This window comes from Agelaius tricolor, unplaced genomic scaffold, assembly GCF_023055355.1.
Source record: "Agelaius tricolor isolate 1412-34295 unplaced genomic scaffold, bAgeTri1.0.p SCAF_12, whole genome shotgun sequence".
NCBI lineage: Eukaryota > Metazoa > Chordata > Aves > Passeriformes > Icteridae > Agelaius > Agelaius tricolor.
This window is the reverse complement of record NW_027269272.1, coordinates 15,508,291-15,521,935: the sequence shown is the minus strand read 5'-3', so window position 1 is coordinate 15,521,935 and position 13,645 is coordinate 15,508,291. Positions and strand designations below refer to the sequence as shown.

General features: G+C 45.8%; 1 protein-coding gene across 4 annotated transcripts in view; it reads left to right on the top strand.

Moving 5' to 3' along the window:
• Nucleotides 1-13,645, top strand: part of IL1RAP (interleukin 1 receptor accessory protein) — a 51,118-nt gene that overhangs the window by 33,358 nt on the left and 4,115 nt on the right. For 3 of the 4 annotated variants that reach the window (XM_071437777.1, XM_071437778.1, XM_071437779.1), the window contains 4 exons: nucleotides 185-314; nucleotides 1,218-1,366; nucleotides 4,714-4,863; nucleotides 6,106-6,249. In XM_071437777.1, coding sequence (XP_071293878.1) covers nucleotides 185-314; nucleotides 1,218-1,366; nucleotides 4,714-4,863; nucleotides 6,106-6,249 — 573 coding nt within the window. Of the gene's footprint in view, nucleotides 1-184; nucleotides 315-1,217; nucleotides 1,367-4,713; nucleotides 4,864-6,105; nucleotides 6,250-8,898; nucleotides 13,029-13,645 lie in introns of those variants that run through there. The other variant, XM_071437780.1, reaches the window with a different exon arrangement.

The window sequence follows — 13,645 nt, the reverse complement described above, 5'->3', positions numbered from 1 at the left end:
TCATGTCCAGGGATGTTGAGCTGTTAGTACAGTTTATGTCAGAAAGTGGATGGTGGCCACATTCTTTCCTGAATTGACACAGAGCTTAGTCTGGTAGGATTTTGGAAAGCACCAAAGTGAGGGGGGTGCTGTTCCTGCACTGCAGTACCTTTTCTCCTAGGAGATCATGTTCCTTTCTTTGCAGGTGATGACCTTATCCTGCCCTGTGAGGTTTTCTTCACATTCCTGAAGGACTCCCGGACCGAGGTGTGGTGGACCATAGACGGGAGAAACACAGATGACATCACGGACCCCAAGATAAAAGTCACACAAAGGTAACATCTAATGTGAACCTTCATTTCTAATCCCCTGGGGCCTGTGTGGGTACAGGCATGTGACAGTCCCAATGGAGTGTGTAGTCTCCTTGCTAATCAGAAGCCCCTGCTGTGATGAGCATCAGGATGTCCAAGGAGAAGGCCTCCAGACCTGGACAGTGTCACATCTTACAGATGGATTTGAGGGAGCTTTGTTAACCTCATCATTTGTTCAGGTCTTGGTAGTGATGCAAACAGCTGCTGTTGTTGTGGGACTTATGAAACAGGGGCTGACAATTCTATTTAGAGGAGTGTTCCCAAATAGCATAGGGTATGAAAGGGTTTCAGAAAAACAGAGGCTGAAAACAAAAATGTAATATTATACATAGTATTGATTAGGAAGAATAGAGATTCAATCACATGAAGAACCCTAATGAGGATCAAAGTCCCATTTGCTGGATGCTGAGTTACAAGTGGAAGGTGGTCACTGCCCCAGCTGATTTGCAGAAACCAATGTAGAAAAAAGAAAGGCAAAAGGAAATACTGTATCCTCATTTTGCAGACGGTCAATTCAGGCAGAGAGAGACAAAGTGACTCATCCAGGACTGCATAGGGAATGTGACGTGAGCTGTGAATCTTGAGTTCATGAGATCTTCTTGTTTATAGGCGAGAACTTCATTTCCTCTAAAAGGCAATGTGGCACAGCTGCAATGAGAAAATTATGAGCGGTAAAATAAATATTAAGGAAAATCAGATAAAGGAATAGCTGCAGCTGTATTGCAATCTGAAGAATATATTGATTTATAAATACCAAGTTATGTGTTTTGGCCTTTTTAAAGAAAGAAGTTATATCAGGGAAAGGAATATGTCACTAAAAACTTGCTGCACTTTCACGTGTGTAATGCTCTAGTTTTTCTCTTACAGTGAAATTATCAGAGATTTTGAAGACAAAACTCTGGTGAGGACTCTAACAGTGGCAAAAGCCACGGCGGAGGAGCTGAAGCGGAATTACACTTGCCACGCCAGGAACGCCAAGGGCGAGGAGCGCAGCCAGGCCGTGGTGCGCGTGAAAGGTACAGAGCCTGCAGGGCTGGGGTGCTGGGGGGCTCTGCTGCTGCCTTCAGCCTTGCCCTGTGTCCTGGTTTAGGGCAAATTTGGGTGAGAATCCAGAAAGCAAACCCACTCGGCCCCTCCCCTCAACTGGTTTGGGAAGAATTCCTCGGAGAGAAGTGGAAAGAACCTGTTTATTTACCAGGCACAGCACCCCCCAGCACACAAAATGAACAATACTGGATGACACCACTCTTTCACCACTCTGAAAAAAGAAGACAAATTCAGAAAGTCTCTCTTGTGGGTGGTTGCACTGTTATCAGTCCCTCCGGTGCTGGGGCAGCTGCTGCAGCCACAAGGTGCAAACTTTCGGTGTTCCCAGGTCCCAGTCCAGAGCAGGTTCAAGTAGGTCCAAAAAAAGGAAAGGAGAAACAGTCCAGGAAGAAATTTGGACTGTTTAGCTAAACTAGCTAATGAGCAGAAGCAAGAGCAAGCAGAAGCAAAGCAGAAGCAAGAGCAAAGTGAAAAGCAAAAGCAAAAAAGCAAAAGCAGCCCCATGTACTGCCCTGTCTGTGTGTCCTGCCAGCCGTGGGGGAGCAGCTGATAAGAAACCAAAACAAAACATTCACTCTTCAGAGCCAGTCTTGAAGGCACAGAACATAATATCCAGCATAAACAGCACACACAAATGGGGATACAAGCATCATAACGTCACCCTAGGACACCCTGCAAAACAGTAAGGGAGCAAAGAGCTCCATCCGCCCTTTCTGCCTAACACAGTCTGTTCTGTAGGCACTGCTGGCATCCTGCGCCACTTCTCAGAGGCAGGGAACAAAGGACTCCCCCATGGGCAAGTTCGTGGGTAGAGAAAGGACAGATCTCTTGTCCTTATCCCATCCCTGCACTGTTGAGTTTGTGAGGTCTCCAGGACAAGGTGAGAGATGAGAATCTGACTCCATGTTCTCAGAAGGCTGATTTAATATTTTATGATAATGTATTAAAGAATGCTATACTAAAACAATACTAAAGAAAGGATACAGACAGAAAGTTTAACAAGAATGAATAATAAAAACTTGTGACTGACTCCTCAGAGTCTGACACAGCTGATGGTGACAGGTCATTAAATAAAAACCATTCACATGAAACCAATCCAACATGCACCTGTTGGTAAATGATCTCCAGCCACATTCCCAAGCAGCAAAACAGGGAGAAGCAAATGAGATAATATTGTTTTTTTCTCTGAGGCTTCTCATCTCCCCAGGAGAAGAAATTCTGGCAAAGGGATTTTTCAGAAGATACGACAGTGACACTATACCACAACTGAAGCTGCGGGCACAGGCTGCTTGAAATGATTTCAGGTTATTTGGTTGTGTGAGGGTTTTGCATGACACAACAGCTAGCAGCTGGCATCCTCCAGAAGACAGTCTGCACTCGCTGGCATTGCTCAGAGACAGTCACACCACAGAGCTCTCTGGTTTTACTCCTTGCTGTCATGATGCTGCAGTCTAGACACAGCCACCTCAGCATGGATGATATAGACTGATTCAGCTCTGTTCTGTGTGGGTTTTTCCAACATCTTTTTTTCATCAAAGATTTTGTTCTTGTTTCCCAGACCCACCTCTCAGTAATAAAAGCTATGTGAGGCTTCCTGATTAAGGAGGATTTTTCTGCCTTCTTATCAGCCTCATCTAGAGCTTCAACATTTGCTTTTACTCTAAGCCAGACCTCCCCTCTCCCACAGGGAATGCTGCCATGGCTTGTGTAGTTTACACCAGACACCTTCCTCCCTCCACTCTGCATTATAAGCATGGAAACGCTCTTGGAGGTCTTTACTGGAAGATCTTTTCTTCCTGATACTTGTCCTCCTTCTATTTTAGTCTCATTCCTTTGAGACAAACCTTTTCTGGATTGTTGGGGAGGAACAATAGACCACACACAAAACTGAGAAAGGCTGAAACCATCTGTCAGTGAGTTCATACTCCATATATAATTCTTCTGGGGTGATAATATTTGTACATGTAGCAGAAGTGAATCTGAAATATTCAGATTCTTTCTCTAAATATCAGTGCCTATATACTATTTTCTAGTGGACTGACCTGTACTATCCTCCCTTTTCCTCCCCACATCTGTTCTTGGTTAGTTGACTGGGTTTGCTCTGAGCAGACATGGTTACCCACCACTCCTTCTTCCTGCTCTATTCCACACCAAAGTCCAAGAGCCATCTCTAGCTGCTGCTGGCAGAGCAGCCTTATGCTAAGCTCAGTGCAGCCCATCCCACTGCACATCCCATAGGAGCATCAGGCATGCCAGAACCAACCCCTCAGCACCTGGCTTTTAGCAAGGCTAAACCAACCCCTCAGCACCTGGCTTTTTCTATATGTTGGCTCCAACTCTTCCATTACATTAGGTCATATAATGTAAGAAGAAAAAGCATTTCAAGAAAAAGCATTTCTTGCTTTTTCTGGATGATTTCCCTCTCCTTCTCATGTACTTCTGCTGCTCATCACCTAATGAGGGTCGATAAATTCCTTCCATTTTCAATTTTGTAATTCAGTTTTATTAGCAGCTTATTAAATATTGGAATATGGTGGTGTTTCCACTCCCTGTTGTTCTGTTATTGTGCAGTTTGCCAATTTGCACATCAACTGCCACCAACAGAGTTGCCCAGGGATACAGTTAGAAATTTTCTGTCCTTAGTACAAAGAGGCAGCAGTGGTGTGACAGTGCATGAGTTGGAGGGAGCCTGTGATGTTCTGGCTTGATGCCCACAGGTTACCCTGTTTGTTTGTAAGCATTTCAGCTTTTCTGTAAGGAACTCTGATTCTTCTTTCATGGTAGAAAAGAGTCAGGCCATGGCTAGTTATATCCTGGGTGTCGGTCTGGGACAAGCCACAAGACCTGTGTCTGTTTGATAGGGAGGGAGAATGGTAACCATTGCCTTTATTTTGCTGCAGATGCTTTATCTGGATCTCTTAGAAGTCTTAGAGCAGTTGTGTTCCCCCAAGAGTTTGCTGATAGTGCTGAGAAGGTCATGTTCATGTTCTGGCTTTGGCCTGTGCAGGTTTCTTCCACCAACAGGTGATTCTATCACCAGGGCCTCACTCAGAGACAGAATTCCAGCCTGTGCTATGGACTTGCTCTGCCAGCATAACCAGACCTAGTAACCCAGAATGGGGCTCCAGGGTGGCCAGCCATCACGTGTTCTGTCAGAAGAGCCTTGGCTTGGCCACCTTCCTTACTGTGAAGGGGCAGCTTGGCTCCTGGCTGTTCCTCTGTGGTGTTTGGCTGCACATGACACAAGCTTGTTCCTGCCCAGCTGAAGGTCCAACCTGTTCTTTGACCCTGACCCTCTGTCTATTTTTGTACTCAGTTGTAGCACCCAAGTACACTGTGGAGCTGGCCTGTGGCCTGGGGGCCACCATCCTGCTCGTTGTGGTGCTCATAGTCATCTATCACGTGTATTGGCTTGAAATGGTCCTCTTCTATCGGGCTCATTTTGGAACGGATGAAACTATTCTAGGTAAGGAGTTAAAATGCTTTCTTTTATTTATCCTGCTGCAGGCCCTTTATTTTCATAGAGGAGTTTTCCTATAAGCTATTTTTAAACCTCTTCACAGCATAATAATGTTTTGACCTTCCATTTCTCTATCTGCATGCAGTTGTGTGGGTCATTGCTCATTAGAGCAAGAGGAGTCAGTCTTTTGGCTCAGGGAAAAGGAGAAAGAAGTCCTCTGTATTCTCTGCAGAGGTGGAGCATGGACATGCCAGGCTCCCCAGGGCCCTGCCCTGCTGATCCAGCTGCATCATCCAATCTGTAGATTGTCAAGATACATCATCAGGTTTCAATAAGTTCCTTGTTTCCCTGGTGACTCTCTGTAAAGGATTCATGATCTGATCCAGAGTGATCTGCTTTCAAATGTGGGAAGGCATCCAAAAGGATGGATGTGGAAATACACCGTTCTGTCCTCAGTTCTTCCCTGTGTTACTGGGAGTTCATTGCTAGGGACTCTGAGGTGAGATTTCCTCCTCTGGAGGAGGAGGAGGGTGTTTGAGCCCTTGCAGCTTGTGGTGTGAAGCTGCCACAGGGCACGGCAGCTCTCAGAGGGTGTAGGCAGGGTGCAAGTCTCTGTCTGGTGGGACTGCTCGTGTGGATAGACAGCAGCGAGGGGGAGCAGAGTCAGAGGTGTCAAAAGGCAAAAGGAGCCTGGACAGAACGGGTTGGTCTGTGGGAATCTATGTTGTGGTGGTGTTCGCAGGGGTCCCAGGACAAGGGAAGAGATGAGAATCCTGACTCCGTGTTTCAGAAGGCTGATTTATTATTTTATGATATATATTATATTAAAAGAAAATGATACATTAAAACTATACTAAAATAATAGAAGAAAGGATTTCATCAGAAGGCTTGAAAGGAATAGAAAGGAATGGGATGATAATAAAATCTTGTGACTGCTCACAGCCTCGACACAGGTGGCTGTCATTGGCCATCAAGTAAAAATAATTTCACATGCTGGCTGGGTAAACAGTTCTCCAAATCACATTCCAAAGCAGCAAAACATGGAGAAGCTGAAGCTTGTCAGGAGAAAAGATCCTAACAAAAGGATTTTTCATAAAATATGTCTGTGACACTACGTGCCTTAACCTGCAGTGCCTGGGCTCCCAGTGAGCCTTCCTGCCTGCTTCTGTTGCAAGTCCAAGGTCCAGCATGGGCAGTATCACAGGTGTCCCTTGTGCTCTCTGTGTCCCCCTGTGCTCGCACGCCCAGATGGGAAGGAGTACGACGTGTACGTGTCCTACGCGCGCAACGCTGAGGAGGAGGAGTTCGTGCTGCTGACGCTGCGTGGAGTCCTGGAGAACGAGTTCGGGTACAAGCTGTGTATCTTCGACAGAGACAGCCTCCCTGGGGGAAGTGAGTATCTCACAGGGGGCTGTGCTCCATGCACGTCCTCCGTATTGCTCTTTGAGGTATTGATCGTGGATTGCAATGAGCCTATCCAGATTATGTTTTGGTTTTTTCCCTGTCACTGCTAATGAACTCTTTTTAGTGTCTTCTCATGCTTTTGCTTCACATGACAGTGTTGCAGATGCTCCAGGCCACCAAAATGGCTGCTGTGGGGATGGTGGTTGGTTGTTTCAGTTGCTCTTTCCAGGAGTGATGTGCAGGAATGTCAGCATGGGGAACCAGAAAACTGATCTTCATGCAAGCCTTCTGAGCTGCCTTAAAAAATTGGATAAAGTCAAAGCTAGAAGAGGCAGGGAAAGTGTTATACTGGATCAGCTCACAGAGGATAATGGAGAGTCCTTGTAAAAACCAGGAGTGTCTACTTCAGGAAGGAGTGGAAGGTGTCAAAGCTTCCAGTGAGAAGATAATGTGCATCCCATTCATCCTCGTTAATTAGGGAGTTTGTGTCTAAAATGGCATACAATTTAGCTGCTATTATCAAAAGGACTTCATTGCTGGTAGTGAGAGTCATCTCTTCAGTAAGATGTAGTCCTTTTTTACTGTTTTGAGATAAACCACGCAAGGTTCTGGACATAATGTCTGCTTCAGGGAGGCAGGGAATCACCAAGAATGGAAGTTTGTGAAGCTATCCAGATACACATACTTTCACTCAAGTTCCACAGCAAGGGCATAAATCTAGACAACACTCTTCATTTTTAGTTTTTTGGAGGCTGAGTTGGTTGTATGATCCTGATGCCTATTAAAAGTTCAAAGTCTGAATTTCTGCCAGTGTAGCCACCCTGCTTTGAATTCATGGGCTTTGGCTTAGGACCCCAAAGTCCTTTTTTTTTTCTGACAAAAGCTGTGCTGGGAAAGTCCATTGGGGTGTCCCTTTTGAGTAGGAATGGGGGGACTGCTGGATTCTCAGCCCACCTACCTGACAAAGGGAGCAGAATCAGTCTGGGTTCTGTTATCTTTCCTTTCTAGATTGCTACCAGGATCTAGGAGTACCTTAAAGTTTGAGAGTAAATAAATATGTGTCTCAGTGAGACAGCTGCAATCCTGGTGCTGTTCCTCCTTGAAGACAGCCTGAATGATGAGGCAGGGCACCCTCCAGGCTCAATTTCCTTGATGCCAGTGTCAGGCTCAGAACAGGTTTGCTCTGAGCCATTTTCACCAGATGTCCATCTCCCTCCTGTTCCCTCTGCTGCTTCTCTTGTCCTGTTCACTTTAGAGGGTGTCATTTTCCTCCCAGCACTGCTCTCCTGGGCTCTGTGTCCCTCACGTTACCCCCGAAGGTTCCCATCTGTGCCCCCCTCAGTCCCTGCCAGCCCCAAGGCAGTGCCAGCCCTGCAGAGTGCTGCCGGAGTGGTTTGTCACCACACTGCCGTCCGCAATGCTGCTGGGGCTTCCCCGGAGCTTCTTAGCCAGGATTTGACTAATCTCCTTCTCAGGAAAGCACAGGGGCCAGGAAATAGCTTTTGGCAGCTGGTGTCACGCCTCCAGAGCGTGCATCTGTGTCATGGGTAGAGAGTTATGTTGTCCTTGATGAAGAAACAGTGGGAGATGGATTATCCTGTGAGTTAGCTGACAGGAACTAATCAAATGTGCTTGACAGCTAAATGAAGCTGTCTGTCAGCATTATTTTACTCTCCATTGTAATTTCTGACCAGTCAAGAGTGTTCCCTTATCAAGGAAGTGTGGGAGATCCTGCAGCAGAGAGTACAAGCACCCGGATTCACACTTACAAGGGATTTTCACATTAATTATAGACGATGGCCAAGGACAGTCTACCTGCAGATGTTAGAAAATTAAAGAGGATCCACAGTTACCATGACATTTCTCTAGCTCAAAGGATGTCATTTTTGGGACACTTCACTGAAAGTCCTCAGAGTCAGTTCTAAAAATGCTCTAATCTGCTTTCATAGATGACGGCAGCAGGAACAGATGGATGAGTAACGGGAGTTAGGATGGTAGCACTACCAAAGCAAATTATCCCATGAGGACACTTGGGGACGGTGTGAATACCTACTTTGTGTGGGGAAACTAAGGCAAGAGGAGTGAGGGGAGTATCCAGAGTCATTCTGGACATCTGCCAGATGAGGATGTAAGCATAGACATTCAGACTTCCTGAAGCCTCTTCAGGGTGAGTCTTTCCCTTGAGTTCATGTGTTATGCAACTGGCAGTTTTCCTGCTTTGCTCCAGAGAGCCTCTTTTCCCCCTCTCATTAGAAGGAAGCTAAATCTCAGCCTGAGATCAGCAGCTCTCTTGACCACAAGGCATCCTCACAGCACTGGGTGGTGTCACTGATGTGTAGTGCAGTGACTTGTAGGTGTAGCTCTCTTGGTTATCTCTGTGTAGCATGGGGAGGAGGACAGGCATCCATAGGTAGTCTGGAGTGATGGAGAATACGCCACTGTATGGGGTACTGGGAACCAGCCCTGGTGTAGGAGGTCCCACCTGGAGTCACTAACAGGGTTGGGAAGCACCAGTGTAGTCAAGAGAGAGCCTCCAAGGGATTTATTGTCCCCTTCAAGAGTCACCTGCTGTCACAGCAGCAGCTCAGCAGCATGTTCTTGGGCATCACTAACCACCTCAATGTTTCTTTCTCCCAGTTGTCACAGATGAAACCCTGAGCTTCATCCAGAAAAGTCGACGTCTGCTTGTTGTCCTGAGCCCCAACTACGTCTTGCAGGGGACACAGGCCCTGCTGGAGCTCAAGGCTGGCCTAGAGAATATGGCCTCCAAGGGCAACATCAAAGTCATTCTAGTGCAGTACAAAGCCATCAAGAAGAGCAAAGTGAAGGAGCTGAAGCAGGCCAAGGCAGCCTTGAATGTCATTAAATGGAAAGGAGAGAAATCCAAGTTCCCAAAGGGCAGGTTCTGGAAGCAGCTGCAGGTGGAAATGCCAGTGAAAAAAATTAGCAGGAGTTTAAGCCTTGATGGGTTGATGCATATCCCTGAAAAATGTTTGGCACAATCAGAAAACAAACAAAAACACATCTCAAAAATCCCCAAGTTAGGCCAGGGAGTGGGGAGGAGCTCAGGGTTTTTTCCATGAAGGACCATGTCCCAAGCATTTCAGAGGATAGTTATGTTTTCCCTGCAGCTTTGATATTGCTCTGTCATTAGAGATGAAGATGCAAACACCTGCTTTCTGCAAATGTATGTCCTTGTTATCAAGCACACAAGCCCTGGGCTTAAGGTTTAAATTTGCTATCTAGGTGGATGCATCCAGCACCTCGTGATAGCAGGGCCAGTACTCCTAGATCCAGTTGCTATGGGACCTTCATTAGCATCTAGGACAGAGCTTCTTTCCAGTCCTAAGTAACTTCACTCCTTTCTGGTCCTCAGTCCCTGTTGCAGAGGCTGAGGAACAATTTGCAACGTGGCTCCAGTGCAGAGCCTTTCCTGCATGTGCCAGGTCTGTAGTCCCAATCACTTATGGGATCACATACTCCTGCTGCACTGTGGGGAGCGTGGAATTTTGAAGCTCCTCATCTCTGTTCCCCAAATTTCCTTTGAAGCAGATGCACCCAGGTAGTTTGGCAATGAGAAATAGCTGTTACAGAAGCATTAAAAAAACCCCCACAACTCTACTGGGTGCTATTTGTGTTGTAGCACATCTAGGAACAAGTGTCCCAATCTCTGGGACTCTGCAGTCTCACAAGTGCCCCAGATCCTTCAGAGCTGCTTGTAATCCAGGGAAATCTCTCATGAGTACAGGCTGTGGAGCATGTGAGAGATGTTTATTTGTAGATTAAACTCAGGGACTTCACAAGCACTACAAGGAACCCCAATGTACTACTGAACCTGCCTACTCTCTGTGCCACTAGCTGGGGGAAAGCATCATGCAAGGTGCTTCCAAGGTCTTTGGAATAACATGGATATAAGTCCAACTCAGAAGGACACCCCAGAAACTTACTTGAACTTCCTAAAAACTACTAGTTCTGTCTGTGTAGATAAGACTGTGAGGACAGGATGAGAAAGTTGGGGATGTTCTCCCTGGAGAAGGCTCCTGGGAGACCTTTTTGTGGTCAGTGCTTAAAGGAGCTTATAAGAAAAGTGGGGACAGACTTTTTAGTAGGGCCTTTTGCAATTACCCCTTTATGGACAAGAGGTAATGGTTTTAAACTAAAAGAGAGTAGATTCAGACTACATTTAAGGAGGATATCTTTTACAATGAGGGTGGTAGAACACTGGCACAAGTTGCCAAGGGAGGTGGATACCCCATCCCTGGAACCATTCAAGGCCAGGTTGGACTAGGTTGAGAGCAATCTGATCCAGTTGAATATGTCCCTGCTTATTGCAGGGAGGGTGGCCTTTGAAGGTTCTTCCCAACCCAAATTATTCTTTGATTTTATAAAGACTCTCTTCAATGCCTGGTTTTGAACAACATCACCACTTCTAATTCAGGGTTTAGGTTTAAACTAGCTTTGGCTTTACAAAGCAAGTCTCTCCCCATCTTGATTCCAGCCCAAAGCTGCAGAACAGAGAGTGTATCTCAGCTTCTGCAACATTTGCACAAAACAAGCACAAAAACCCGCTGTGTAGGTGTCCTTGGTGAGTTAAACCCCATCATGCAGTTCATGCTGAGGAGGGGAGTTTAATCTCTCTTGTAGGACAAACCAAAGCACAGTGGGGCCCTGGCATTGACTGGTGCTATGGTTCACAATGTTTTCAAATAAAACTTCAGGCTCTGGGGGTGTCTCCATACTCCTGCAGCTCTTAGTGCAAGGACCTGCCCACTTAATTGTGGAGTTCAGTATTACACACACCAAGTGTATACTTATTTTTATTGGTGATGGTTGCTCCTGAGTCACCTTTGACTCATGCATTTATTCTCTTGATGTCCAGTGGGTGAGGCATAAGCATTTATAATGGCACTATAAAAGCACTACAATTAGGAGTCTATGCACTATTCACCCAGCTGAGCTGGGAGCTTTGAGGGCATCCCAGTAAAAAGCCCAGCCTTAAGGGTGTGGGACTGAATGGTGTCAGGAAAGCCTTTTGCCCTTAGCATTTTATGAGTAATAATGTTATTCCAGGGCTGCAGGGAGCTACAGCCCCCCATGCCCTTAGTCAGGTACTGTATGTCATGTTTAGGAATGGTACCCCACAATTCAGGGCTCCCCCTGAAACCATGTGCCCCTCATTTTCCCCCTCTCCCTTCTTCTGCAGAGGGAGGGAGAGAAGAATTGGAGGCACAAAAGGTAAAGATCCTGCTGTGAGATAAGAAAAATTTACTGGAAACAATAATGAGATAAGAGAATGAACATTAACAACAACAATATTGGTGATAGAGGGTACAAGAAATGAATAATTCCCATGGACAAACCCCCTGATAATTTACCATATCCAACCATTCCTTCTGCTGCCTTCACTGGCCCAGCTGCGCTGTGCTGGGACCCTTGCTCTCCAAGAGACCCCTTTCCCTCCACCCATTGCAAATGCAAGGTGGTGTAGAATAACTTCAGTGTCCTGGACATGCCCCCTCCTGACTACTGCAAAAACTAACCCTGTCCTGGCCGGAACCAGGACACTGTACAGATGTGTAACAAATAGGGCTTCTTTCTTACTGTCCTCTTCATCTTTCCCACCACAAGTAAGCTTTGATTTAAGCAGGTAAAATTGCAGTCAGCTTCACTGGAGGCAGTGGAGCTCCTCATCTGCTCAGAGGTGCTTAAAAGTTTTGTTATGAGCTTTTCTACTGTAGCTGTCTGTGGAGGGACAGAGCTGCTTCCTACACTCCAGAAAACTTCATTTATAAGAGATAGCACCCAAACCTGTGCTCAGCTTTGTGAACCCATTGCAACCCTGTCACTGTGCCCAGCTTCACCTTTTTGTTTGTGTTTTAAGCATCTCTGTAATCAGCTGCCAAATCTGCAGGCAGAGGGAAGGCCCTGAAGCCAAAGCAGAGCTGTGTTAGGTTCCCATATGATTTTTAAAAGATTGACTCCCAAATACTTGTAAATTGAATTGAATTGACATCCCAGACCTCACTACATCACATCTCACTTTTACCGAAGTTACCAAGAGGTTTTACGCTGATGTTTTAGTAAGTCTGATTATTTTAGGAAGTAAAATCCACCTCATGTATTTTGCTGATTTTATTGGAAGAGTTGTCCAAATAACTAATAGGCCTGGACTTTCTCAGGCATACACTGCAGTGGCCTTTGGTGTCATTGCAACCCCAGAACAGGGTTACTGAGAGACATCAGCAGAGCAGCCACAAGGCGAAAGGTGCGATGGTTTGGAAGGGGCCTGAGAGGTCAGAGGAGCAGTGTGGAAGGAACAGTCCAGAAGAAGGTTCAACTCACCTGGAGCTTTACCACTGGCTTTGCTGGGGTATTTCAGGCCAAGGGTAAAGCCCAGTCCCAACTGTAAAGTAGATGTGCAAGTGCCTCAGATACGCCTGTCATTTCATTCTATGCCACGTGCGGCTTCCATTGTGGGATTCTGTCACAGCATCCATCTGAATCAGTTGATTCATTTGAGTTTCTGTGCTCTAACCTAACATTTATCAATATGCAGCTCATGCAAAGTTCCTCATTGTTTTTTCATTGGGAAACAGCGTGGCACAAATTGGAAAAAATATCTTCTGTTCCCTTACTGTTTGATGTTGTACAGCTGTTCCAGAGTTTTCCCTTTTCTGTATGTTTTTGCCTTTGTGTGATTTGGTTTGTGAAGTGTCAGTATTATTTTATTTTGCTTTTCAATAAAACATTTTCATTTTTGCATTTCAGTCCTTGTGCATTTCTCATAAGTACCATCTTCCCATTACGTCTGCAAAATGCTGTTAAAGAAAGATGATTGTGTGTAGTCCAAGCATCAAGATCATTTGGGGCTCCGCCTTGGAATGGGACATTTTCCTGGCTGTTTCATGCTGTGCCTGCAGAGGTACCTGAGCTCCCAGGTCCATCCAAGCAGAAACACAGTGACACACAGCATTCAGATGTCTCACAGTAGTGGACACATACACTCTGATCTGAAGTCCACGGTAGTGGACACAGAAAGTCTCTGATCTGAAGAGTGCTCACTTGGCAATCACAAGACAGAAAGATGGGAAGGCAACATAATCTGTGCTTTAAATATCAAATCAGAATTTTAGAAGTTTGCCAAAACCACAGAAATCAAACTCACTCTCAGGCTACTTTGCCCATCAGTTTCTAGGTTCAGTGAGATTCATATTTTCTCATCCAAGTCACTTTCTTGCCCATTTTCCATGTTTGCCTGCCTGCAGGTAAGTTGAGAGACAGCCCAGCATGTGCAGACCACTAGCAAAATGAGTACCTGTGACCACCTATGGATTTGAGGTTTATGGATATGGGATCTGTGACCATAATCCTTATAATCTGTTAC